Here is a 25,667-nt window from a genome sequence, read left to right as displayed (position 1 = left end):
ATTTTCCTGGCCAGGAATAATGGGCAGGGTTTAAAGAAAAAAAACTGGGAGGAGAGCCCAGGCTTGTCAGCATTGCATGACCAGTTCTTTTGCAATAATGGAGTTCTCTCTGCTGCATTAAGCATAGGAAACTCTATAGAATACGGTGGCACACATTTTATAATTGGGTGGGCAGTAGTACTGATAGTAATATTTGTTCTCTATTATAAATGAACCCCTAATGCTGCGTACACACGGTCAGACTTTTCGACCGGACGGGTCCAACAGACTTTCCAGCGTACCTTCGACGGACTTTCTAACGAACGGACTTGCCTACACACGATCACACCAAAGTCCGACGGATTCGTACGTGATGACGTACACCGGACTAAAATAAGAAAGTTGATAGCCAGTAGCCAATAGCTGCCCTAGCGTCGGTTTTTGTCGGTCGGACTAGCATACAGAAGAAAGGATTTCTGGGTCCGGCGGAGTTATGACGTAAAGATTTGAAGCAGGTTCCAAATCTAAAGTCCGTCAGATTTGCGACTGGAAAAGTCCGCTGAAGGTCCGGTGAAGCCCACACATGATCGTATTGTCCGCCGGATTTGGTCCGTCGGCGTCCGTTGGACCAGTCCGGTCGAAAAGTCCGACCGTGTGTACGCGGCATTAGTCTTTTTTTTTTTTCGTGTTCCAAAAAGATGGAATTAAAACAAAAATGTGTTCAACCACAACACCTGAATTAAATACATCAAAAACTGAATGAGACATTTACGACTTACCCTATTGTTTCTTGTTGGACTCAACTTAAAAACGTTATCGTAAAAATGTCTGGGCATGTTTTCATATTTCATAAATGCAATCAGAAAATGGTAATGATCTACATATCGAAACAACCAAATTATAAAATAATAAGACTGAAACATGTGGGAACGTTGGTCACGCAGTGCCAAATTAAAGAGGAGAAATACTCAGAGGTTTTATTGCTTTGGCTAAATAGAGACTAACAGAATGGATGATAGTCTTGCCTTTCTTGAGAAGTAGTTGTTTCCAGGCACCCTTCAAAGTTGTAAACATGTCTATTGGCCTGAGAAGAATGGATGATAGTCTTGCCTTTCTTGAGAAGATGTTGTTCTAAGCACCCTTCAAAGCTAGGAACATGTCTGATGGCCTGAGCAAAGAATCAGTCTACCATCTGATTCTACCTTTCAGTAGTGAACACAAGGCCAAGCGCACACCTAAAGCAGCATAGCATTTAGTTTTTGAGCAGTTTTTTCCAGAAAAAACTAAACTAAAAAAAAAAGTCACTATACAGGCATACCCCACTTTTAAGTACGCAATGGGGTTTATTTACTAAAGCTAGAAAGTGCAAAATCAGGCTCACTTCTGCATAGAAACCAATGAGCTTCTAACCCCAGCTTGTTCAATTAAGCTTTGGTGATAAAGCCTGGAAGCTCATTGGTTTCTATGCAGAAGTGAGCCTGATTTTGCACTTTCTAGCGTTAGTAAATAACCCTTTGTGTACTTAAAAGTGGGGTATGCCTGTTTTTCGAGAAAAAAAATCCCTACAAATAAAGTATATATATTGTAAATAGTTTAGCAAATCTTTTCTACAGATTCATAACATTTCCCTGTTATGAGGAAATTGCACTTTGCCTTACCAAGTCTTTTCTCAAACTAATTGTTAAATATAATCACCCAAGCAATATAAAGTAATGTGAAAATAGCTCCAGTATTTTCTTCCTTTGAGACGTGGATGAGTCATAGAAAGGACCTCGCCAAAAAAATGAGATACCGGTAGTCTAACAGAATTTCTAGGAGAGTACATAGTGAGTACAGAACTTTACCAGGTTGTAAGGAAGGATAACCCGTTAAAATGAATTAGGTGTAATGCACCTCAACATGTGGAAATTTAGTGCATGCCCCTAGTATATCACAACAGCTGTAAATTAAGATGGAAATTGGATTTTTAATTACTTTGGAATTGTTCATGATACTAAGTATTGCTCTGCGGGCTGTAACACACAAAATTTCAGGACATGCTGAATTTTATGCAAAATCCGAAAGGCACAGACCCAGAACAAATATGTAACAAGTGAAATTAGGGCCAGCGATCTTTGTTTATTGACTCAAAGTAAACTACCAGGCACCTAGCCTTTTCCAGAAAGAGGTCAGCAAAGGCAACCCAAATATATTTATCTCAGTACAGGGTTTCTTTAAAAGCTGCAGCATATCGCATTTCAAATTAAAATGTGCAGAAAACACTCAAAACACAGTAATACCAGTGAGTCAAAAACTTAACAGAACCAATTCAACCCCCAAATTGGCGCAAGGCCAATGATAAAGGTATATAAGTGATGCTGGGAATATCCTATGTCCCTTAAAGAGACCAGAAATTGCTTGTAGTTTCAACATACAAGCATCTACCAAAAACTCAAATACCAGATTTGGGTGGAATGACAAATTAAAATGATTTGGCAGGTAATGTTTGTTTTTAGTATCTACAAATCAAGCCAAATTTAATGATCCCCTGTCACCTGATGAAAACCACAAAGTATAAACACTAAAACAATTTATAATAAGGAACCAGATGTGATTTCAAGGGGAAGTTAGAATGTAGCAATTTGTGAAACTGGGAACTCATTGTTCTCTCTAAACTGTTTTGCAAATGGCTCTTTTCTTAAGGAGAGATCAACGGCTGTGACAGTTTCTGAGCTCATTTCCTCTGAGAACATGGAGCCTGTCCACCTGTATCCAGTCCAGGATCTCCCAAGAGACCTCATTGTCTCTCGTATACTGAGCCTGCTGCTTTCGCAAGAATTGACAAAGGACCCATGATAAACGGTGAGGAAATGTTGTCCTCTGAGGTGGCTTCTAACCTCAGACAGGATGGTCATTGTTCAACCTGCAACTAAGGCTAATGGAGAAGTGCGTTGCCAATTGCAGCATCCCATTCAGCTACAAGATTTTGGCAACATGTGAATCTGAACCTGAGGGTGAATAGAGCTGAGCATACAATGGGACTGATTTATGGGAAGTGGAAGGAAAGAAAAAACCTTCAGCATGATACAAAGCCTAGGCACAGGGGCTTCATGAATGAGATGTGAAAGATCAGGTCTGAAGTAAATGTAGCCTTTATGGGACTTCAAGGGTTATGTAGGAGGTGGAGCCATGTAGATAGCCTGCTACTAATGGTGAGAAGGCAGGCATGAACATGTGGTCCTAGTAATATTTTGTCCCATTCTGCAGCCCACTTTATTTGGTAGAATAAAGCAATGTCACAAGAGCTTGGCTTGTAGGAGGTCTTTGTAGGAAATGTACAGGTGATACTCTAAAAATTAGAATATCGTGCAAAAGTTGATTTATTTCACTAATGCAACTTAAAAAGTGGAACTAATATATGAGATAGATTCATTACATGCAAAGCAAGATATTTCAAGCCGTGATTTGTCATAATTGTGATGATTATGGCTTACAGCTCATGAAAACCCCAAATCCACAATCTCAGAAAATTAGAATATTGTGAAAAGGTGCAATATTCTAGGCTCAAAGTGTCCCACTCTAATCAGCCAATTAAAGCCATAACACCTGCAAAGGGTTCCTGAGCCTTTAAATGGTCTTTCAGTCTGGTTCAGTAGGAATCACAATCATGGGAAAGACTGCTGACCTGACAGTTGTGCAGAAAACCATCATTGACACCCTCCATAAGGAGGGAAAGCCTCAAAAGGTAATTGCAGAAAGTTATGTGGAAGGGAAAAGTGTGGAAGAAAACGGTGCACAAGCAGCAGGGATGACCGCAGCCTGGAGAGGATTGTCAGGAAAAGACCATTCAAAAGTGTTGGGGACTTTCACAAGGAGTTGACTGAGGCTGAAGTCAGTGAATCAAAAGCCATCACACACAGACGGATCCTGAACATGGCCTTCAAATGTCGTATTCCTCTTGTCAAGCCACTCCTGAACAACAAACATCAGAAGCGTCTTACCTGGGCTAAAAAAAACAGACCTGGTTTGTTGCTCAGTTGTCCAAAGTCCTCTTTTCTGATGAGAGCAAATTTTGCATCTCATTTGGAAACCAAGGACCCAGAGTATGGAGGAAGAATGGAGAGGCACACACTGCAAGATGCTTGAAGTCCAGTGTGAAGTTTCCACAGTCTGTGTTGATTTGGGAAGCCATGTCATCTGCTGGTGTTGGTCCACTGTGCTTCATTAAGTCCAGGGTCAACGCAGCCGTCTACCAGGAAATTTTGGAGCACTTCATGCTTCCTTCCACAGGAAAGCTCTATGGGGATGCTGACTTAATTTTCCAGCAGGACTTGGCACCTGCCCACACTGTCAAAAGCACCAAAACCTGGTTCAATAACCGTGGGATTACAGTGCTTGATTGGCCAGCAAACTCGCCTGACCTGAATCCCATAGAGAATCTATGGGGCATTGCCAAGAGAAAGATGAGAGACATGAGACCGAACAATGCAGAAGAGCTAAAGGCCGCTATTGAAGCATCCTGGTCTTCCATAACACCTCAGCAGTGCCACAGGCTGATAGCTTCCATGCCACGCCGCATTAAGGCAGTAATAGCTGCAAAAGGGGCCCAAACCAAGTACTGAGTACATATGCATGCTTATACTTTTCAGAGGTCCGATATTGTTCTATGTACAATCCTTGATTTATTGATTCCATGTAATATTCTAATTTTCTGAGATTGTGGCTTTGGGGTTTTCATGAGCTGTAAGCCATAATCATCACAATTATGACAAATCACGGCTTGAACTATCTTGCTTTGCATGTAAAGAATCTATCTCATATATTAGTTTCACCTTTTAAGTTGCATTAGTGAAATAAATCAACTTTTGCACGATATTCTAATTTTTTGAGTATCACCTTTAGAGTTTAGGTGTGTTTAGTAAAAAGGAGGCCACCTATTGCGGTGTTTTACTAGACACCCAAAGTACTCTTTTAAAGTAAACCTGTACTATGTCCATACAGGGTAAAGCAAAAAGTTAACTTTAACCTCTCATATGGATTAAAGCAAACTTGAATTCTGATGAGGAGGGAGTGGGATCATAAATGGCTCAGAGCATTGCCGCAACAGTTGTCCCTGGGCTACTTGTGTACGCTTTAGTAGCTGCCAGCCATAATGTATTTTGCTTTCATTTCAGCACCCCAGAAAGGCTCATGCATCAACTTACCACATGATCATAGTCACAAGTTTCATGACAATCTCATTGAGGATGCTGAAGAATTCCACCATCAGCCGTGCCTGTTCACCCATCTTTCCCATCGCAATGCCAAACGCTATGAAGAAACCAATCAGACCTGCATGCAGATAAGACAATGTGTCATTCATTGGTCCATAATCAAATATAGAAGTCTCCTCCTTCTGGTGCATCCCCAGTTAATCTGCAGTGAAGCTCTGCTTTAAAGTGCAAGTTTCCCTGTCTCTGTACTCTGTACGCCAGCTTAGAGTTGGTCTTAGTTACCAAGGTTTCATTATCTAGGATCTGGAGGTAATTATTTTTTCATTTGATGCATTAATAAGAGTGAATCTGCCAAACGTGTTGGTAAAGCTGTGGAAACAGGCTGTAGATTAAGGACCACAGCACCATAAAAGTGTTGTAAGGGATTTATTGAATTCCCCAATAAATCTCTAGCTAGCCACCATTAGAAGACTTGAAAAGGCCCAGCCTTGCAGCTTTGGTTTAGAAACGTGGAGTGCTCAGTAAACACAAAGGGAAAACATAGATAACTGGTGCAGTGTAGACCTTCCATAATAATAATATTGCACTCACAGTTCAAAATACATTTTACTGGCATAGAATGTGTAATGCTGTTTCCTGACCTTGCTGCTCATGACCACCGGCATACAAATTCAGTGGGGTCTTACCTCCGGCTGGATACTACAAATATATAGTCCTCTGAGTCCAGACCTCCTACCCTTCCAATAAATGCTCAGCTGCCACTTATCCTCAAACAGTGCAAGAACCTCTGCTTAACATAAAATGTTGACTTCAGGACCAACTGTTGTGTTTTCTCCAACTGATTTGCCTCCTATTCCAACAGTTTCAACACTTCCACATTCTAATTAAACTTTTGAATTTTTTAGTACTTAGGACAGCCTTTCTCCACCTTTTCAACACAGCGAAACCCTTGAAATAACTTTCTGGTCTCAAGGAACCCCTACTGAAAATGATTATATCCACAACTTATGATACATTAGTGTGATGGTCAGTGGAAAGAATGTTCCTTGCAAAAAAAAAATAACAATGGTGTCAGTGGGAGCTTAACTGAAAGGCAGAAATTGCTCACTGCTCAAGGAACCCCTAGCAACCTCTGGAGGAACCTTTGGGCTCCATGAAACACAGGTTGAGAAACCCTGACTTACGCTAAAGCTCACAATTTCCAAGGTGAAGCTTCCCTTGTAGTTATGCTTTAATGATGATATATAGGGAGTGTAACACTACCCCTCTAGGAGCTGCTAATGAATGTTTGGTTCTGCACCCTGCCTCTCAACCCCAATAACAGTCTCGACCCTTCTGGCACACCTGCTTGGAAATATTACTGTAGGACAGCAGTAGAGAGAAACACAGTAATGACAAACTGTAAAGTATATTTACCATAACCCTGGATCCTGTGCCTTCACCTGTTGTAGTAGTAATAGAGACATACACAGAATACCAATTAACCATTCAGAAAGTTTACTAAAGTGGGTAACGACACAAAGAACAATATGATTTAAGGTAAACAACAAATGGTGATCGATAACAATAATTGCTGGTATGAAGACTATGGATTTATTAATCAAAATAGAGAACAAAGATAGATGGGGGTACAGTGGGACAAATGCTCAATATTCTCAAGGACCTATATTCAACACTTTCCCACTGAAGCCCCACTACACACACACATCAAATTGCAAGGAAATGTGAAACACATGTAATGACACAATGCAATATCTATCTTTTACTCAAGGGCTCCCTCTAGGTTGTAATTCAATGTCCCAACTTCCTAGTAGAACTGTGATGCTTTGTAAGAGATGATAAAACTTCCTTGTCTTCAGATATCTTCAGCTAGCCCGTGTTTTTAAACTGCAGTATTTGTAATCCAACAGGGAAACAGAGAGAAAGCGAACCGTAGAATAAATGAAGCGCTGGTAATTGTAACTGAACATATATGGCACTTGTAACACTTCCTTCTTATCAGTGAGTGTAATTCAGTACTGACTCTACAGCACAGGGAATAACAGACCCCAGAGTTCAGCTGTGTGCGGCCTGTGAATGGGTAGGATCACTTCTGTGAGACTACAAGTCTCTCCAACAGTCAGTAAATGACTCACTCATCAAATAGTGTACTTTACTGAAATGGGCGGGTGCCCTCTCACCACAATAGACCCAGAAGCTATGAGGCTCCGTCCAGACTATCCTCCTGATCTCTCAGTCTGATGAAAGTTGGCACCACCACGCTGTGCCGCTCCTCTGGATGGCTGAGATGCAGGAAACTTCCAGATGTCCTGGCACTGCACACCGATCTGCTTGCTAAGCTGGCAGGGCTGTACTCTGAAGTCCCTCAGAGGCTGGCGATCCTGTTCCGTGCCGTGTATGCCGCAGTCTTTTGTTCCCACACACAGACCTCCCTGCTGGTTGTTGAATGGCATCCCAAGAGGCCGAAAGATCACCGCGCTGTTGCTTTTATCTGTTTACCCAGCAGGCTATTCTGTGACTTGGCATTGTGGGTCTAGTAGTTCCCAGACTGATTTAACAACATGAGTCACTTCCTCATCCAAATACATATGCCACAATGCATAGCTGTTTGTGCTTCTTAATTAAAGAAAAGGTCCTGCTACAGTTTTAGCGGTCACTAGAGGGAGCCAAACCCTTGCTTAAGAAACAATACATTACTTAGCATGATGACTTTGGTAGCAAACCCCTGTGCTACATACTCCCCCCACTTGAAATCTTTGATCCCCAAAGACAGTAAAAGTTTGTGACCTGCTATTGTATACAAGCGGAAAAATAGGTTAATGCACACATGACAACTAACAAGTTGCATTATCATAAGAAGAGTTCAAACTCAAATTGTTCATACCATGACACAGAACTGACAGAGGAGCCTCCCACCAATTGTCACATTAAGGGAGACTGTTCTGTCCACTTGCTACTGACACCAAAGTGTCCTGTATAGATGTGCCAGAGGGTGAGATGGGGTTGTCCTCCACCAAATCAACGGTGGAAGGACCAGGCACCTTAAGAGTCTTTTTTGAAGTAAGACAAATCTCTTCAGAGCATTCACCCAGAATGTCATAGGTTAGTCTCTTGGGTGGTTGAATAATTCTCTTCACTCTCCGTTCTTTAGGTTCTGGTGTTATAGGCAAATTGGTACCATCTTCATCCAGGACCTCTTCTTCCTCCTTATCATCCACTTCAGCTTCCTGCATTTTGGCTTCAATGAATGAAGAAGAACCTTCAGAGGCTGTTCCCATCAGGGCAGTTTGGAGGTCTTCCAGATCTCCTGGAGATCTATCTTGAGGCACAAACTCAGGGGCCTCTGTTCGGAGAATTTCACTGTCTGTCACCGTGGGATGAGGAAAAGGGGTGGTAGCAATCTCTGGTGTGTGAGATGGCCACAACTAATCTATTCCAATCTTTTCATCCTCGCTGTCCTCATCTTCTTCAGCAAGAGGCACAGACTGAGATCTAGTCACTGGTCGGGATCTCTGAGGGGTGGTGGATGTGGACGGTGAATCTTGCTGCGGTGGTACACGAACTGCCTCCGACAGAGGCAAAAGATGATTGCGATGCCAAGTCTTTAATGGGCCTGTGCATCCCTCTGGCCGAATCTGGCACACTGGCAGTCCTGGGAGTTGCTTCCAGCGATCAGCCAACTTTCCCAGGTACACCTAGATTCCTCAGCAGCACTCTATCGCCTGGTTGTAAGTTCTGTACTCATATCCTGAGGTCAAAATTTTTTTGTTCCTCTGTCCTTGGGCATCTGAAGCAGCTTGAGCCTTATCATAGGCAGTCTTCAGGTTTCTCCACAGTTGGTCCACGTACCCTCTGTCAGAAGTTGCTGAGGTATGGTCCGGGGATGTGCCGAAGGCTAGATCTACTGGTAGCCGGGCCTCCGGTAGCCTCCAAACATCAAGAGATAGGGAGAGTATCCTGTGGCATCATTTGCAGTGCTGTTGTAAGCATGCACAAAAGCCGCTATGTGCTTGCTCCAGTGTTGCTTTTGCTCTGAAGTTAAAGTTCTGAGCATGTTCAAGAGTTCTGTTGAATCCCTCTGGTTGAGGTTCTCCTTGAGGATGGTATGGGGTGGTTCTAGATTTCTTGATGCCCAGTAAGTCTAAAAGTCTCTTAATGAGGCTGCTCTCAAAGTCTCTACCTTGATCAGAGTGGATGCGCTGGGGCAGGCCATAATGTACAAAGAACTTCTCTACTAAGATCTTGGCCACTGTAGATCCCTGTTGGTCGATTGGTCGATTATCACCAGGCAATTTCCCTGTCCACTTAGATCAGACTCCAAGCACAGAAAGTCAATGCACACCAGCTCCAATGGTCCCTGGCTCTGAAGGTGGCCCATTGGGGCAGCTCGGTGAGGCAAAGTCTTCCTTTGGGTACATCTAAGGCAAGAGTGGCAGTAGCCCTCGACTTCAGCCCACATGAGGGGCCAATAGAATCAGTCCCTCACCAGTTGGAAAGTCCTCTCGGACCCTAGATGGCCATGATGGTCATGTAGAACAATTAACACTGTCTCCCGATGCTTTCCTGGTAGGAATAACTGCCATTTTTCTTTGGGATCATCAGAGGGGCCCCTTCGGTAGACCACCCATTGTTGCAGCTGCAACCGATCCCACTCCTTGTGCAGCAAGCGGGCTTCCTTCAAAGAGTTAGTGAGAAGCAGGTCAGGGCGCTGGCTCTCCAAGGCCTTCAATGCCAGGCTACAGAGGGGATCTTCCAACTGGTCCCTTCGCAGGTCCTTCTTGAAAAGCTTTGGCAAATCTTCATCCCCGACTTGGGTGATGTTGCAATAGCATCTGGGCACCCCAGCGGCTGACACTCCAATTTACTCAGCCCTGGCTCCACCTTTAACTTTCTGTTCTGCTCCTTGACAAAGGGCCCTCACCCCCTCAGGGGTCAGCTGAGTCCATTCTTCTGGGGAGTCTCGGGAACAGTGGGATCTTCTCAACAAAGCATCTGCATCCTTGTTCCCGATCCCTGGCCGGTACTTCAGGCTGAAGGTAAAGCCTGATAGAGCAGCCAGCCATCTGTGACCCGTGGCATCCAACTTGGCGGTAGTGAGTAGTTATGTGAGAGGGTTATTGTCGGTCTTAATTACGAACTCTGCTCCATATAAGTAATCCCTCAGTTTATCCACTCCTGCCCACTTTAAGGCCAGGAACTCGAGCTTATGTGTGGGGTAGTTCTTCTCAGTGGGTGCCAAACTCCGACTCACATAGGCAACAGGCCGTAAGTGCCCATCATGTTCTTGATACAGCACCCCGCCTAATCCACCTCGGCTGGAATCTACATGTAGTTCATACGGCTTAGCTAGATCTGCATAGGCCAAGACTGGAGCAGTTGTAAGGCCCCACTTCAACTGTCTAAATGCCTCTTCACATTGGTCGGTCCACTGTTCATGAATGGACTCTTTGGGCTTCCTGGGCCCTCCAGCTGGTCTTATAGGCTTAACTGAATCTGGATAATCGTCTTCCTCTTCACTTTTCAATAGCTCATTGAGTGGACAAGCTATTTTAGCAAATCCCTCGACAAATCTCCGGTGGTAGGAGCAGAATCCCAGAAATGACCTGAGCTCGATCACATTAGTGGGTCTTGGCCAAGAGGTGACGGCTTCCAGTTTCTGAGGGTCGGTGGCTACTCCCTCCGCAGACATGATATGGCCAAGGTAGTTGACCGAAGGTTGATAAAACTGGCATTTTTCCATGGAGAGCTTCAAGCCTTTGTCATGGAGTCTCTTCAGGACCTTTTCCAGTCTCTCTTCATGCTCCTCCAAAGTCTTGCCAAACACGATGATGTCGTCTAAATACACCAATACCTCGATCAGGTTCATGTCGCCTACAGTCTTTCCATCAACCTTTGGAAGGTGGCCGGGGCGCCAGACAGGCCTTGAGGCATGCGATCAAATTCAAAGAATCCCACTGGGGTAATGAGAGTGGTCTTTTCCCAATCTTCAGGATGCATGGGGATTTGGTAGTATCCGATCTTCAAATCCAGCACACTAAACCATTTTGCCCCTGACAGGCTCTGTAAGGCATCTTCAATCCTTGGGGTGGTATATTGGTCAGGAATGGTCCTTCGGTTTAGCGTTCTGTAGTCGATACACAACCGCAGTGACCCATTCTTCTTCCGCATCACCACTACTGGAGAAGTGTATGGACTCCAAGACTCTTGGATGACACCTGCTCTCTTCAACTCTGCCTGCTGTTCACGCAGGTTCTCCAAGTCCCCTAAAGGAATCCGTCTGACTCTTTCTCGGAATGGCTTGTCCTCTTTTTTTTTCACAAGAAAAGGAATGGCTTATCCTCTTGAAGACGGATCTGGTGTTGGGCACTTTTTGCACACCCCACATCAAACTCGCTCTTGGAGAATGCAGCCCACCATCTTAGGAGCTGAGTCTTGGCCCTTTCTTTCCAGGCAGGTGAGAGAGGAGTATTCTTAGGATAGAACTCCTCCACAGGGATTTCATCTTTCTCTCCCCTCACCAAATCACACGGTGAGACCAGGGTGGCTGGGTTTGCTTGTCCCAGCAACATCCGAGCTGGCATCTTCACAGGTGAGGCTGTTGTGTTGCGAACACTAACAGATTTTCCCGTGACTTCTCTGTAATGCCTTAGTTGAGACCACTTCAGGAATTATTTCCAACCCCATGTCTTCTTTCTGACCGTCCACTTCAAGGACAATGAAAGGGCCTGGTTGCTTCCAATTCAGCTTGATGATTGCTCGCAAACAAGCTACCTCACCGGGCTGTAACACTTTCTCACTCCGGTCCAAGTGCCAGATCTTTCCTACTCTTTCTGCTGGGGCCTTCTGTTCTTGTACTAGGTGCTGATAGGCTTGTCTCAACATGGGGTGCACACTTGTAGTTGAAGTTCTCTGTTCTTTGACAAGAGGTGTTAACAGTCTTCTGATAAGGTCAGTATTAGTCCCGATGATGAGGGAACTTTTACTAACCCCAGGTGGGCGAGGACAGACCACTGCCAAAGTATCGAAAGTCTCAGCCTTCCCAGCTACAGAGGGGTCAAAGGTCAGTTTGACTGGTAGATAGCTATCATAGGGGAAGTTCTGAGTCCCAATACCCCATATCTCTAACTCTTCTAACTTCTGTATTGGAAGGTGTTTGAGGTGCTTGTCATAAAAGTCTCTGTGGAGGAGGGTCACTTGAGCCCCAGTATCCAGGAGGGCCTTGGTGTAGAATCCCTCCACCTGGATAGGGACATCAGGAGAAGGCCCAACTAACTTGGGAGGGAATTTGGGGGAAGTTGCAGGCTTAGCCTGTTCAGTGGCTTGTATGTGCCCTCCTTTCTTGCAGAGGCTCTGATCCGGCTTGATCCTCTGTTGAGCTCTGAGAGTCTGGTGTGCATTGACTCCGGGTAGCCTGGGTCAGAGGGAGTGGGACACTGAGTCGCTCAGACGCAACAACGGGAGTCCTCTATGAGGGTTTGGACTTCCTCCTTGGTCTCTTTGCGTTGTTGAGGTTTCTGGAGCTAGCTAATGTAACAGGGCACCCGATTGACTCCTTCACTGGGGCCCTCTGTAGTTTTCCGCTGGCTTTTGGCGCTGTACCTCAGGTTTTGCTGGGCTTGGACAGACTCGTCGATAGTGTCCGGTCCCCCCGCAGTTGAAGCAAATTTCATTACCAATTGACCTCTGACTCGAGGTAATAGATGAAGTCTGTGGTACTCTTGTCTCTGCAACACCTTCTTGGGTTGTCTTGGTGATTTTTGCTATCAATAAAGTCCTCATCTCCATTATTTGTGCCATCTGAGATTTCAGGGCGACTATTTCAGAGTTCTGCTCCATAGACCCCACAGACCTGACTTCAACTAAAGATGTAGAGACTGGACAAGCAGCTGCTTGCATGTCATCAAACAAGGCCTCTTCTTCTCTCACTACTTTAATGAGATCCGGGTATTTCAGGGACATAACACCCACAGAGGTCCTCAGCTGGAGCCAGACTGGGTCAGAGCGTAGAGCTCCCTTTAGGATTTGCTGTATTCTAGCCTGATCTATAGCGGAGGGCATCATCCCTTTTTTTAACACAATCTGGTATAGCATCCCATCCAGCCGCCTGATGTATTCCGACAGGCGTTCACCTTGATGTTGAAGGGTATGTTCAAATTGATAGATTAGGTCAGCTGCTTTCTCTGGCCGCCTGAACTCCTCCTGTAACATGGTCAGGTAATCATAAGTTGTACAGGTTACTAAATCTCAAGTTCCTAATGGCCTCAGCCATGGCTCCTCGCAAACTCTCACTGATGCGTTGCTTCTTTTGGGCCTCTGGCAGATCCCACTCATCTAGGGCCTGCATAGCCTGCTCTAGCCATGCCTCAAACTCTTCCTCTCCATTTGGCACAGGCTGTTTTCCAGAGAAAATCCTCAGCTTCCGATATCCAGCATCCACACATATTGGATTTCTCTTCTGGCATTTTGACACAAAGTCTCCTATGGCTGTAAATAACTCTGTCCCAATTATGGCCAGTGACGGCTGGGAGGGAACTGCCCCTGTATCTGACTCCACTTGAGTGGAGCTGATAGGAGCCCCATCTGGAACCTTTGGCTGTATTATGCAAAATTATGTCTTATTGGCCAGTTGCACACTTGTGCCTTTGAAGCTTTCAGGTACTCCCTTTCTCCATTCCAACAGTGCATGAGTGCTGGCAGTCCCACGATCTGGTCTGACAGCAATCACCCACACCTTTCTGTCTGGGGACAGCGCCTTCACAACTTGACTAATTTGTTCTTCCGCTCAACCCTCTCCAGGGAGCTCAATTGCCACACTCGCTTCTGAGCCGGAGCTTTCTGCTTTGCACCACTGAATCACAGTGGCGGTATCCATTCTGGTGCTGTCTAGGGTGGAGGGGTTTGATTGCAGAGTAGCAGATATCCCAGAGGAGCCCCCACATGTAGCACTACCCCGTAGGAGCTGCTAATGAATGTTTGGTTCTGCACCCTGCCTCTCAACCCCAATAACAGTCTCAACCCCTCTGCCACACCTGCTTGGTAATATTAATGTAGGACCCAGCAGTAGAGAGAAACACAGTAATGACAAACCGTAAAGTATATTTACCATAACCCTAGATCCTGTGCCTTCACCTGTTGTAGTAGTAATAGAGGCACACACAGAATACCAATTAACCATTCAGAAAGTAGCGACACAAAGAACAATATGATCGAATGTAAACAATAAATGGTAATTGATAACAATAATTGCTGGTATGAAGACTATGGATTTAGTAATCAAAATAGAGAACAAAGATAGATGGGGGTACAGTGGGACAATGCTCAATATTCTCAAGGACCTATATTCAACACTTTCCCACTGAAGCCCTACTACACGCACACACCAAATTGCAAGGTAATGTGAAACACATGTAATGACACAATGCAATATCTATCTTTTACTCAAGGGCTCCCCCTAGGTTGTAATTCAATGTCCCAACTTCCTAGTAGAACTGTGATGCTTTGTAAGAGATGATAAAACTTCCTTGTCTTCAGATATCTTCAGCTAGCCCGTGTTTTTAAACTGCAGTATTTGTAATCCAACAGGGAAACAGAGAGATAGCGAACCGTAGAATAAATAAAGCGCTGGTAATTGTAACTGAACATATATGGCACTTGTAACACTTCCTCCTTATCAGTGAGTGTAATTCAGTACTGACTCTACAGCACAGAGAATAACAGACTCCAGAGTTCAGCTGTGTGCGGCCTGTGAATAGGTAGGATCACTTCTGTGGGACTACAAGTCTCACCAGCAGTCTGTAAATGACTCACTCATTAAATAGTGTACTTTACTGAAATGGGTAGGTGCCCTCTCACCACAGTAGACCCAGAGGCTATGAGGCTCCATCCAGACTCTCCTTCTGATGTCTCAGTCTGATGAAAGATGGCGCCGCCACGCTGTGCCGCTCCTCCGGATGGCTGAGATGCAGGAAACTTCCAGATGTCCTGGCACTGCACACCGATCCACTTGCTAAGCTGGTAGGGCTGTACTCTGAAGTCCCTCAGAGGCTGGCGATCCCGCTCCGCGCCATTTAGGCCGCAGACTTTTGTTCCCACACACACAGACCTCCCTGCTGGTTGTTGAATGGAGTCCCAAGAGGCCGAAAGATCGCCGCGATGTTCCTTTTATTTGTTTACCCAGCAGGCTGTTCTGTGACTTGGCATTGTGGGTCTAGTAGTTCCCACACTGATTTAACAACATGAGTCACTTCCTCATCCAAATACATATCCCACAATGCTTAGCTGTTTGTACTTCTTAATTAAAGAAAAGGTCCTGACACAGTTTTAGCGGTCACTAGAGGGAGCCAAACCCTTGCTTAAGAAACAATACATTACTTAGCATGATGACTTTGGTAGCAAACCCCTGCGCTACAGGAGGAAGGAGAGAACTCAGCAGATGATACCATCGTCCTCTCACTGAAGGGTAATTTTGGATGACATACATTTTGGATTATGCTTGTGTTGAAATCATTGGAACAGAAAGCAAATCAATTGTGAAAACACAACATTTGGTTTCAGAAGCCAACAGTCTATCATATTTGAAGTCTCTCACGCTGTTTGGGGATGTGGCATCCATTTAAAAATGCATTTAGTGGCGTAAATCACGAGGGGAGGAAGTCCAGACTCGAGAGAAGATGGCTAGTTCCTAGTGTCTGATCTGAGGCTAAGATCCCCAATCGATTTGCATGTCGATGTAAAACCCATTGAAGGAAATTTATCAAACCTTGGGCAGCCAGAATCTGCAGCAGCTGTGCATGGCAACCAATCAGCTTTGATCTATCATTTTCAAAGCTTAACTGAACAAGCTGAAGGTAGAAGATGATTGATTACTATGCACAGTTGCTTCAGATTCTGTCTGCTGCAGGTTTGACCAATTCTTCCTATTGAAGTGCAAGTAATCTAATGTATCAAATTTTTCCCAGAGTTTAGTGAATGTAGTGAACTAGCTTCACTTTGTAAAAAAATACCCAATCAGGTGTAAGCAAAATAAAAAAACAGCAATTTTGTTTGCACATGATTGGATGATGAAAATCAGTAGAGCTTCACCACATTCACTAAGCTCTGGGGAAAATGAGTGCAACTGCATTGTTACTGTCTTTTTGCCTTTAGTAAATCAACCCCATTGTCTATAAGTAGCTACAGGAAAACATGCCATTAGATAAGATATGAAAAATGTGATGAACAGAACTCCATACCCAGTACGTTCATCCCATCTTTGAATTCCAGTTTCTTTTTGATTTCCTCTGTTGTTCTGACCACAGTCACATTCATAGTGTCGTTAATCGCGGCCATAAAGGAGTCAGTGACATTGGTTGGCTCTTCTACAGGATATTCCACCACAACCTTCTTGGTGACCGTTTGAATCTGTGAACCAAAGAAGAAGGTATGAGTTTTAAAAAATGATGGCTGTTTTAAAGTGTACCTGTCATATGTAGTCAGGTTTGGTCAACCAGGCCAGAATTGGTCTATCTATTAAGCCCTTGACGCGGACAGTACACATATATGTGACCTTACTGGACTGGGCTTTATTCCGTGGGGCTGCATATATGCGTATCTGTCTTTGTGCTGGGAGCACTCCGCACAGCATGCTCACAGCACAGAGACCAGGATCTCAGCAGGAGCCCCGGGTCCCGTACTAACGAACTCCCAGTTCTGGGTCACCTGATTACTGTGATAGCCTTTGATTGGCTACAACAGTGATCAGTGGCTGTGAAGGTTGCCCCTGTGTTTCTCTCTCTGTGAATGGAAAGGAAAGATACAATGTATCTCTCTCTTTCCTTGCAGAGAGAGAAATAAACAACTGTGTGTAGAAAAAAAAATAATATTTAGAACAAGGTTTGATCTCGGTCAGTGCCTGGGTAAGTGTTTGGGTCAATTAAGGGTCAAAGGTTAAGGTCAGGGTCAGTATATTTTGAGCAGTATTTTTATTTATATATTTATTTATGCTTTAATTAATATCAGGTTATGGTAGAAACAAGAAATATATGGCTAAATTAAAAAAAAGTTTTACTATCTTAGGCAAGTTTTCCTTTGATAATAAAAAATTAAATGAGGAGATATCCATTACCATTTACCACCAAATGAAAGCCCAATTTGTCTTGGAAAAAAAACAAGGTATAATCCACCTGGATGCACAAAGTATTGTGACAATATATATATGGTTTTACTAACACATGTCAAAGTTGCAAAATTGTGCTTAGGCGTTAACATTTGTTTTACCCTTAGGTGTGAAGGGGTTAAGAATAAGTGATAGTTAGAAAGGTAAACAGGTATCCTTGGTTGATACAAAAAGCTTACTTATAATTTTCTGTCTATACTAGAAAATATGACCTACTATCAAAATAAAAAATAAAAAACCAAGCGCTGAGATGAATATAATTTGATAAATGAGTGAGAAAAAACTAAAAAAGTGGACTAATCAGATAAAATTAAGCTGCTATCAATAAAAGGTCATCAAAAATCCCACAAAATATGAATAAAAATATATATAAAATGGTGCGCTCTAATCACTGGTTAGTCAGCATAAATAATGTGCCAAATGTGCAAAACCATTGTAATACGTGCAAAAGCCTGTGATAAAATAAATAAATAATCCTGGGGCTATATGAACAAATCTTCCACAGTGCTATATAATATTATAAAAACACCTATGCCACTCTTGTTGAGTAAATAACCATAATCAGAAAAGTGGAATATACCAAAAACCTGGCACAAACCGCCACAAAATTATATAAACATGTAAAAAAAACAAAATAACAAGTCTGTGTTACAAATAAATACAAATAAAAAACACTCTGGTGTGTGTTTCCAATATGTGCAATCTTAGGGAGAACGTGTTTATGGTGATGGTGAATTGCTCGGGGATCTACATGCACTTGTGACCGTAGTTAATTCCTTATAAGCTAAATTGATTGATTAGAGTGTTAGATCGTAGTTCATGCTTTTTTACCATCCTGCTTCAGCCAAAATCATGTTGGTGGTGTGTTAATCATAACGTTCTCAGCACAGACGATTTATGAAAGACAAGCAGAGACATTCATCATTGCGTGGTGAACTATACAAGAGGACACAAGCAAAAACCTCTAAGAGATACACTCACGTGCGCCCGATCGTATAAAGGCATATAAGGATGCAGAATGCAGTCAGCCGCTGTGGACGAGACTTAGCTCAGCAAACCACTGCAGTTCAACTCCGAGTGTCAAACTGCACTGAGCATCCTAGGCTCCTCCCACGCGTTGCATCACTGTCACGTGACTTTCTCAAGGATAAACACTTTCATAAATCGTCGGTGCTGAGAACGTTATGATTAACACACCACCAACATGATTTTGGCTGAAGCAGGATGGTAAAAAAGCATGAACTACGATCTAACACTCTAATCAATCAATTTAGCTTATAAGGAATTAACTACGGTCACAAGTGCATGTAGATCCCCGAGCAATTCACCATCACCATAAACACGTTCTCCCTAAGATTGCACATATTGGAAACACACACCAGAGTGTTTTTTATTTGTATTTATTTGTAACACAGACTTGTTATTTTGTTTTTTTTACATGTTTATATAATTCTGTGGCGGTTTGTGCCAGGTTTTTGGTATATTCCACTTTTCTGATTATGGTTATTTACTCAACAAGAGTGGCATAGGTGTTTTTATAATATTATATAGCACTGTGGAAGATTTGTTAATATTAGCCCCAGGATTATTTATTTATTTTATCAAAGGCTTTTGCACGTATTACAATGGTTTTGCACATTTGGCACATTATTTATGCTGACTAACCAGTGATTAGAGCGCATCATTTTATAGATATTTTTATGACCTACTATCGTTTCACTCGATACTTCCTTGTTTGGAGAATGGATTAACCAATGGAGGGAAGTCAAATTTTTTGCTCATTCCCGCATTTGTAGGATCTGCTACTCTGAATTGAAATACTAAAGCTAAATTGACATTTGTGCAAATTTGACAAACTTGATTGGAAAGGACTGGGGTAATAACCATTGTCTGAATGAAAGACTGAATTACTCGGCAGGAAGGTTATGCTCCCTGTAGAGATCTCAAGGATGAACGTTTATTTGAACTGGAATATGCTTTTAAAAAGCAATTTAAGAAAAAATGTGAGTTCCCTAATTGGTTGGAGCCCCTGTGTGTACTAACATAGAGAAGTGCCCACCTTCCTCTGCCTCTAACCACCAACAGGATCCTACCATATTGTTGTTTGTTTCAAGGTCACACTGCAATACCATATATTACAAGCAAGTGCAAGGTATAAATTCAGATCTTCTAACAAACCTCCACGAAAATGATAGGGTCTACATGTAAGTGTTCCAAATAGACATGAGAGGGTTTTAAATCTTTTTGAAAACCCTTGTAAACTCTGTTGTCTAAAACACTATTTAGGGGCATATTTATAAAGGTGACTTTCACCAAACATTCAATGGTGGTGAATCAATCGCTCTCATTTAAAATACATGCATCAGTAATGTTCATATGCTCCTATATGTGTGTCAAGTACATTGTTAAATTCGAGAGTTGCCGAGATTATATGTCTTTTAGGTCCTTCACCAATCCGTAAACACAGGGAATTTGGTTACCTGCTGGAAACAAGCTTGCACCAAGTTCTCAGGGAAGAGGTTCCTTATAAGATCAAAGAAGGCATCTAAGCTGGACACCTCATCATTTTCTTGACCCTTCCCAAGCTGCTGTTTTAGTTTGGGGTCTCCAGGATGAATAGCCAAGACCAAAATTACTCCCAGCACAGCAGCGATAATGGTGGTAGCCATATAATATACCATTGCCCTGGTTCCAAGGCGTCCACTTGATTTGGCATCCAACCCAGACAGGCCTGCGGGGTAGAAAGCAGAATGTTATGTTAATGTTTCTAAGGGCAATTCCAATATTGTGAGGTTATATATATACGTTCTAAACAAAATAGCTATGTTCAAGACAAATGGTATTATTTTCAGAGCACTGCTTACCCATAAGTAACGTTTCTACATGTTCTTCTATTAAGCATAGAAAATTTGTGCTGTCTGGGTTCATGTCCACTTTTAAGTGGACACTGATTAAGAAAGAACCCAGATGCACACCAGTGGTGTAGAAACATCCAGTGAGTTTAATGAGCAAACAGTAAGGACAAGCAGCACACACAGGAGATCTCCCACTTGAGGCCAGGTGTTAACACATTTCACCCTCCACAGGGCTTTCTTATACAATAATAAGATGAATGAGCAAAGATTTCTTATACCCGATTTGGGGGAATGGTGTTAAATGTAAACGTAGGGCCACAGGATCATTTACAAGAGGCATTTCCATAAGTTGTGCAAAAAGTCTTTGGATTTCTCGCTAAAAGGATTGCAAAAGTGTGTATTCCCAGAAAACATGTAATAAGGTTCATCTAGAATGGTTTCACCAGCCATTTGTCAACCTTTTCAACACAGTGGAACCCTTAAAATAACTTTCCAGTCTCAGGGAACCCCTGCTAAAAATTACTGTATCTACAACTCATGATACATTAGTGTGATGGTCAGTAGGAAGAATGCTCTTTACACTTGGGGTCATTAGGAAGAATTGCAGATAGCTAAAAAGATCAATGGTGTCAGTGGAAACTTATCTGAGAGATAGAAATTGCTCATTGCTCAAGGAACCTTTAGCAACCTTTGGAGGAACCCTAGGGTTCCATAGAACAGTGGTTGAGAAACCTTGGGTTACACCTTCACCAAAGTGGGAGACGGAGGATAACATTTTGTTTGGCTGGTCTAACTTATAAGTGGAATTGCAGCTTTGGCAATCTGTGCAAACACAAATAGTCCAACAAAGATTACTTTCAGTCCAGCGTTATCCCTTGTAAAAGGTCTGCTCTATCCAGCTGCTGTCATTCTTTTGGGTTTGATGACAACCAGTGTTTTTTAATCCACTTCCTGTGAGTCCAGGCTGTCATAGACACACTTTTAAGGGGTGTATCATTATACCTTCCTGGGCTCACAGTAAGCAGTGCCCATCACCATCGCCAAAGAAGAAGAAGAAGAATTGTGATATCACAAAAACTTCCAGAAAACGGCACCATTTAAGATATGTCCCCCAACCTCTGCTGCATCAGCAACGTTTCGTACCATTATAGCCATCAACAAAAGCAGAGGTTTGGATCTAGGATGATCCCATTTATTGCCTAAATATCTATTTAGTGAACCAATAAAGGTATTAGGCTAAATCCAAACGTCTTCCCCACCCCCTACCTATAACATATCTTTACTGACAGATTTCACTGGAGCACATATGCAGAAAACCTTTGGTGTTCAAAGCAACACTTCTCTTCTAGGATCACTGTATTTCCACAGAGCATTTCCTGGCCTTACTATACCCAACCTGTCCTAGAATATTGTGTCAGTCTGTTAATAAGCTTATAGAAGATGACTGTATTTTTAGTGCTGATGGGAAAAATGTACAAATGGGCAAGAATTGGTCTATTGCCCCTAATGGTAAATCCGCCCTTGCATGTACAAACGTACAATTTATTTATGTAGCTCCCTCTTAGTATAGGCTCCTCTGTAGTAATTTGAGCAGCTATTGATTTCTTTTAGCTGTTCTGAATTTCACAGGCTCCTGGTTTTATTGTTTCCCCTGCATTCTGGAGGCTACCAGTACATAGATGGTTGGGAAAGTCAAATGAGCAGCCTGAATATTTATAGTGCCTCAGGCAATCCCTGGGGAGGTGTGCCCAATAGATGACTAAAGAGGGACATGTTTAGCCTAAGGCCTTGAGCAGCCTGGTCTGGACCTTCATAAAGAGTCCCTAGCCTCAGTGGCTGCTGCCCCTTAGAGGCAGCCCTGCTAGAGTTGACTGATAATCATCAAGGTTTCAGCTTCTTCCTAATTTCATCTAGAGCTGAGGATTTGGTCTGGATAACTCACTGAGACATGCTTAGTAGAAGCTGTGAGAACCAGTGGCGGCCCGTCCATAAGGGACGAAGGGGCGCCGCCCCCTTAATCTCCATGCGCCCGGGCTCCTAATCTACATGCAGGGTGCCGGACGCATGGATTCCAATGGGTTTTTTTTTCTTTGAAGCACGTAATTAGAGTCTGAGGCTCTAATTGGCTTCAAAAAAGGGTGGGCTCAGGGTGCAGAGCACTGCGACTTGAGTCCAGCCAGTTGTGTGACAACAGCAAATTAATATTCGCTATTGTCTTCCTGATTCTTCTCCCAGCCAATCAGGAAGCAGTTCCTGTGACATGATAGACCAGGGAGTCTTAGGACACACTTCCTGTTTGCCCGGGAGGAGAATCAATGGCCCCACTCTTCCTTCCCCCTGGCTTCAAAGGTAATGCCCTGATCGCCGCCATCCTGTCCATCTCCCAGAGGTGGGGTGGTCGATCGCCGCATTCCCATCTGTCTCCCGCAGGGGGGGGAGTGCCAGCTGTAGCTGTTCCTAAGATTATTTCTATTGGGTCTTTGTTCTGGTCTTCCCCTTTGTCTCTGGCTTAAAGACTGGTCAAAAGAGTTTCATCCAGCTAAACACATTCTCCTGTTAAAAGTCTGAAGCTCTGAAGTATATCATTCCACCTCAACCCCTCTCTTGTTACAAGTTCTACTAGCAATTTATAATAAAAATATTTTTTTTAAAAAAGACATCCCCTAGACAAGCCTTTCACAACCTTTCCAACACAGAGGAACCCTTAAAATAACTTTCCAATGTTTAGGGATCCCCTGCTAAAAATTACTACAACTCATGATACATTAGTGTGATGGTCAGTGGGAAGAATGTTCCTTACATTTCTGGTCATCGGGAGAAATTACCCTCTTACAGATAGCTAAAAAGATCAATGGTGTCATTGGGAACGTAACTGAGAGGCAGAATTTGCTCATTACTTAAGGAATCCGCATTGGTTAAGGCAAGGCAATGCACCCCTAGTGGAAACTTTTCTGAGAAGCAGAAATTGCTCAAGGAACCCCTAGCAACCTTTGTAGGAACCCTAGGGTTCCCTGGTTGAGAAACCCTGCCCTGTTTACTGAAGCCGGAAGCCAATGGACTGTTGCCTGTGTGATTGGTAGTCTCTGTTTGGGGAAGAACCAGTTAAAACTCAACAGCTCCTTCAGGGGTAGGGCTACACTTAGCTTGTATGTTTTTATCACAACAGTTTATCCAGAGCTAGGTCCCCTTTAACAGGGGTTCACTTTTTATTAATAATGGATAACTCCTTTAAGTTTTGAGTGCTGTTCCTCAGCAGACCCAGATGTCTCTGCAATCCTCAGGAAGTAACAGGCGCCGACAAAAGATGTCTTCCCCTGCTACATAAACAGCTCGCAGTTATTCCGCCTAGTTTGATTGTGTTTATTTTAGGCTGGAGTTTTATTCCAGCCTGGTAGTCACGGAAAGGGTTATTCAGCGTGGGATATATCCGTCTCAGGACTGCATTCTTTGATTCACCAGATTAATATATGGTTTAATTCCAGCTGTCGCAAGGGATTTAAGTGTGTGTTGCAGAACAGGGGCTGCAGATGTTCCCATCCATTTGACATGTTCTGGTTTTAATTGCTGGAGAGAGAGAGAAAGAAAGCGCTACGATCGATTGCGGAGTCCCCAGCCTATTACGGCTCCTCCGCTGCAAAGCGTTGACAAAAAGCACTAATGAGGCTTCTGCCTTCAGACAAACTGATCTTAGATATGTGATGCTCATCCACCGGATCCAGTCTGCACACAGGTATCAGAGAACAAAAATAAAACAGAACACAAATTTTGAGGATTAAAGCAGAACTGCGGGCAAATGCATAAAGAACAGTATGTGCAAACCCTACATTTATTTTTTAGTATGTTTGGCACCGTGCCTCACTGTATACGGTTTTCTTAAGCAGCATCTTTTTTGTTATGTGAACCTGTTGTAACATTTCTCACCTGGAGATCCTGGCAGCAGGGCTGGGACAAGGAGTGGGCAGGAGGGGCGGCTGCCCTAAGCACTGTGGTTTCATATGAGGTGGGGGGGCACCACAAGAGAGTTTGGATGAAGGGGGAATTGGGGGGGGGGGGGTCAGGAGGTAAGAATTGTTTTATATGGGGAATTTTTGGTAGGTATGTTAGGAGTGGGGATTTGGATTGAGAGGGGAGATGGGTGAAGAGGATGTGTGCTAGGATAGGGGATTTGGGGGTTTGTGCTAGAAAAGGTAATGTGGCATTTTTTTGGGGAGGAGGAGTTTTGCTAGTAGGGATGATTGTGGGGGGTGCATTTCTGCTAGGAATGCAAATGGGGGGGGGGGGGGGACTTGTGCTAGCATGGGGGATTGGGAAGGGGAATTTGTGCTGGCAGGGGGGATTTGGAGTGGGCGGGGGGTAGGATTTGTGCTCTGAGGAGAAATTTGGCGGCTAGAGGATATGTGCTAGGATGGGGGATTTGGGGTATTGTGCTAAAAAAGGTAATGATGTGGGGGGAATTGTGCTAAGAGGGGAATTTTTTTTGGAAGAGGGATTTGTGCTAGTAGGGATGATGGGGGGAGTGCATTTGTGCTAGGAGGGGAAATGAGGGGGGTGCTAAGATGGGGGATTGGGGAGGGGAATTTGTGCTGGGAAGAGAATGCAGGGTTTTACTACCCCTTAACCACACATGTGAATGAGCCCTTAAGCTGGCCATAGATGGATCGGATCAGCCAAATTTCGATCTGTCTATGGGCAAGCTAGTTGTACTGAAGTTGATCCATCGCTCTTTTTGGGTTTCTTAAATTTACAATGAAAGGCATTTTTTTTATATCTGTTCAAGAAATGAAAAAAAAGATCTGTTAATCTTGTTAGAAACTCAGAACTGTCCTGGGTCCTTTGCACACTTCTTATGTTATCTCAAGGACTCTAGATGGACCTCTTAGTTCTTATATTGGGACTGCAGAACAAATAGCCTTTATTTAATTCCCCAACTTTGGTTGAGTAAATCTCCTGCTGAATGACATTGAATCTTGCGTGCAATATTATACCCAAGCCTTGGTAGAGGGATACGGAGGGGATGAGTCGAGTGTGGGACTTATGGGTATCCGTATGTGTACGGGGGGATTCCCCATGATCCTTGGGTGGCTCGCCTCCTTAGATCCCTCCTTCCTCTCTCCCCTTTTCCCCTCCTTCTCCTTCCTCCCCTTTTCTTCCCCTTTCCCTCCCACACCTTCTTTCTCCCCTCCCCCTCCTCTCCCTTCCCCCTCCTTTCCCTTTCCCCTTTCTTTCCTTCCCTTTCCCCTCCATATGTGGGAGAACTTTAATGCAACGGGCAGGTGTAGAACTACTAAGCAACTACTAAGCAAGTGATCAAAATGTGATCATTGATAATTTGATATTCTGTCTAGATGGCATTATTATATAAAGTCTATATCGGTGGCTCTTAACGAAGAGGACAATGTCCAAAAAACTTGAATATACTGCAGTACTAACGCCGACTGTATTTTTTCTTACAATGCACTTTGTAATCCGATTTGGAAATTGTATTGA

The 25,667-nt window shown here is 43.5% G+C and overlaps 1 protein-coding gene across 1 annotated transcript in view; it reads right to left on the bottom strand.

Annotated features, from left to right (window-relative positions):
• Positions 1–25,667, bottom strand: part of SLC1A2 (solute carrier family 1 member 2) — a 198,865-nt gene that overhangs the window by 42,533 nt on the left and 130,665 nt on the right. Inside the window, exons 4-6 of the mRNA XM_073604200.1 lie at positions 19,806–20,056; positions 16,403–16,571; positions 5,163–5,289 (exon numbers count right to left, since the gene is read on the bottom strand). Of these exons, the coding sequence (XP_073460301.1) occupies positions 5,163–5,289; positions 16,403–16,571; positions 19,806–20,056 (547 nt within the window). The remainder of the gene's footprint in view (positions 1–5,162; positions 5,290–16,402; positions 16,572–19,805; positions 20,057–25,667) is intronic.

This window comes from Aquarana catesbeiana, linkage group LG11 (genome assembly GCF_042186555.1).
Source record: "Aquarana catesbeiana isolate 2022-GZ linkage group LG11, ASM4218655v1, whole genome shotgun sequence".
Lineage (NCBI taxonomy): Eukaryota > Metazoa > Chordata > Amphibia > Anura > Ranidae > Aquarana > Aquarana catesbeiana.
The sequence above is the reverse complement of the archived record's forward strand: the minus strand, read 5'-3'. Positions and strand labels throughout refer to the sequence as shown.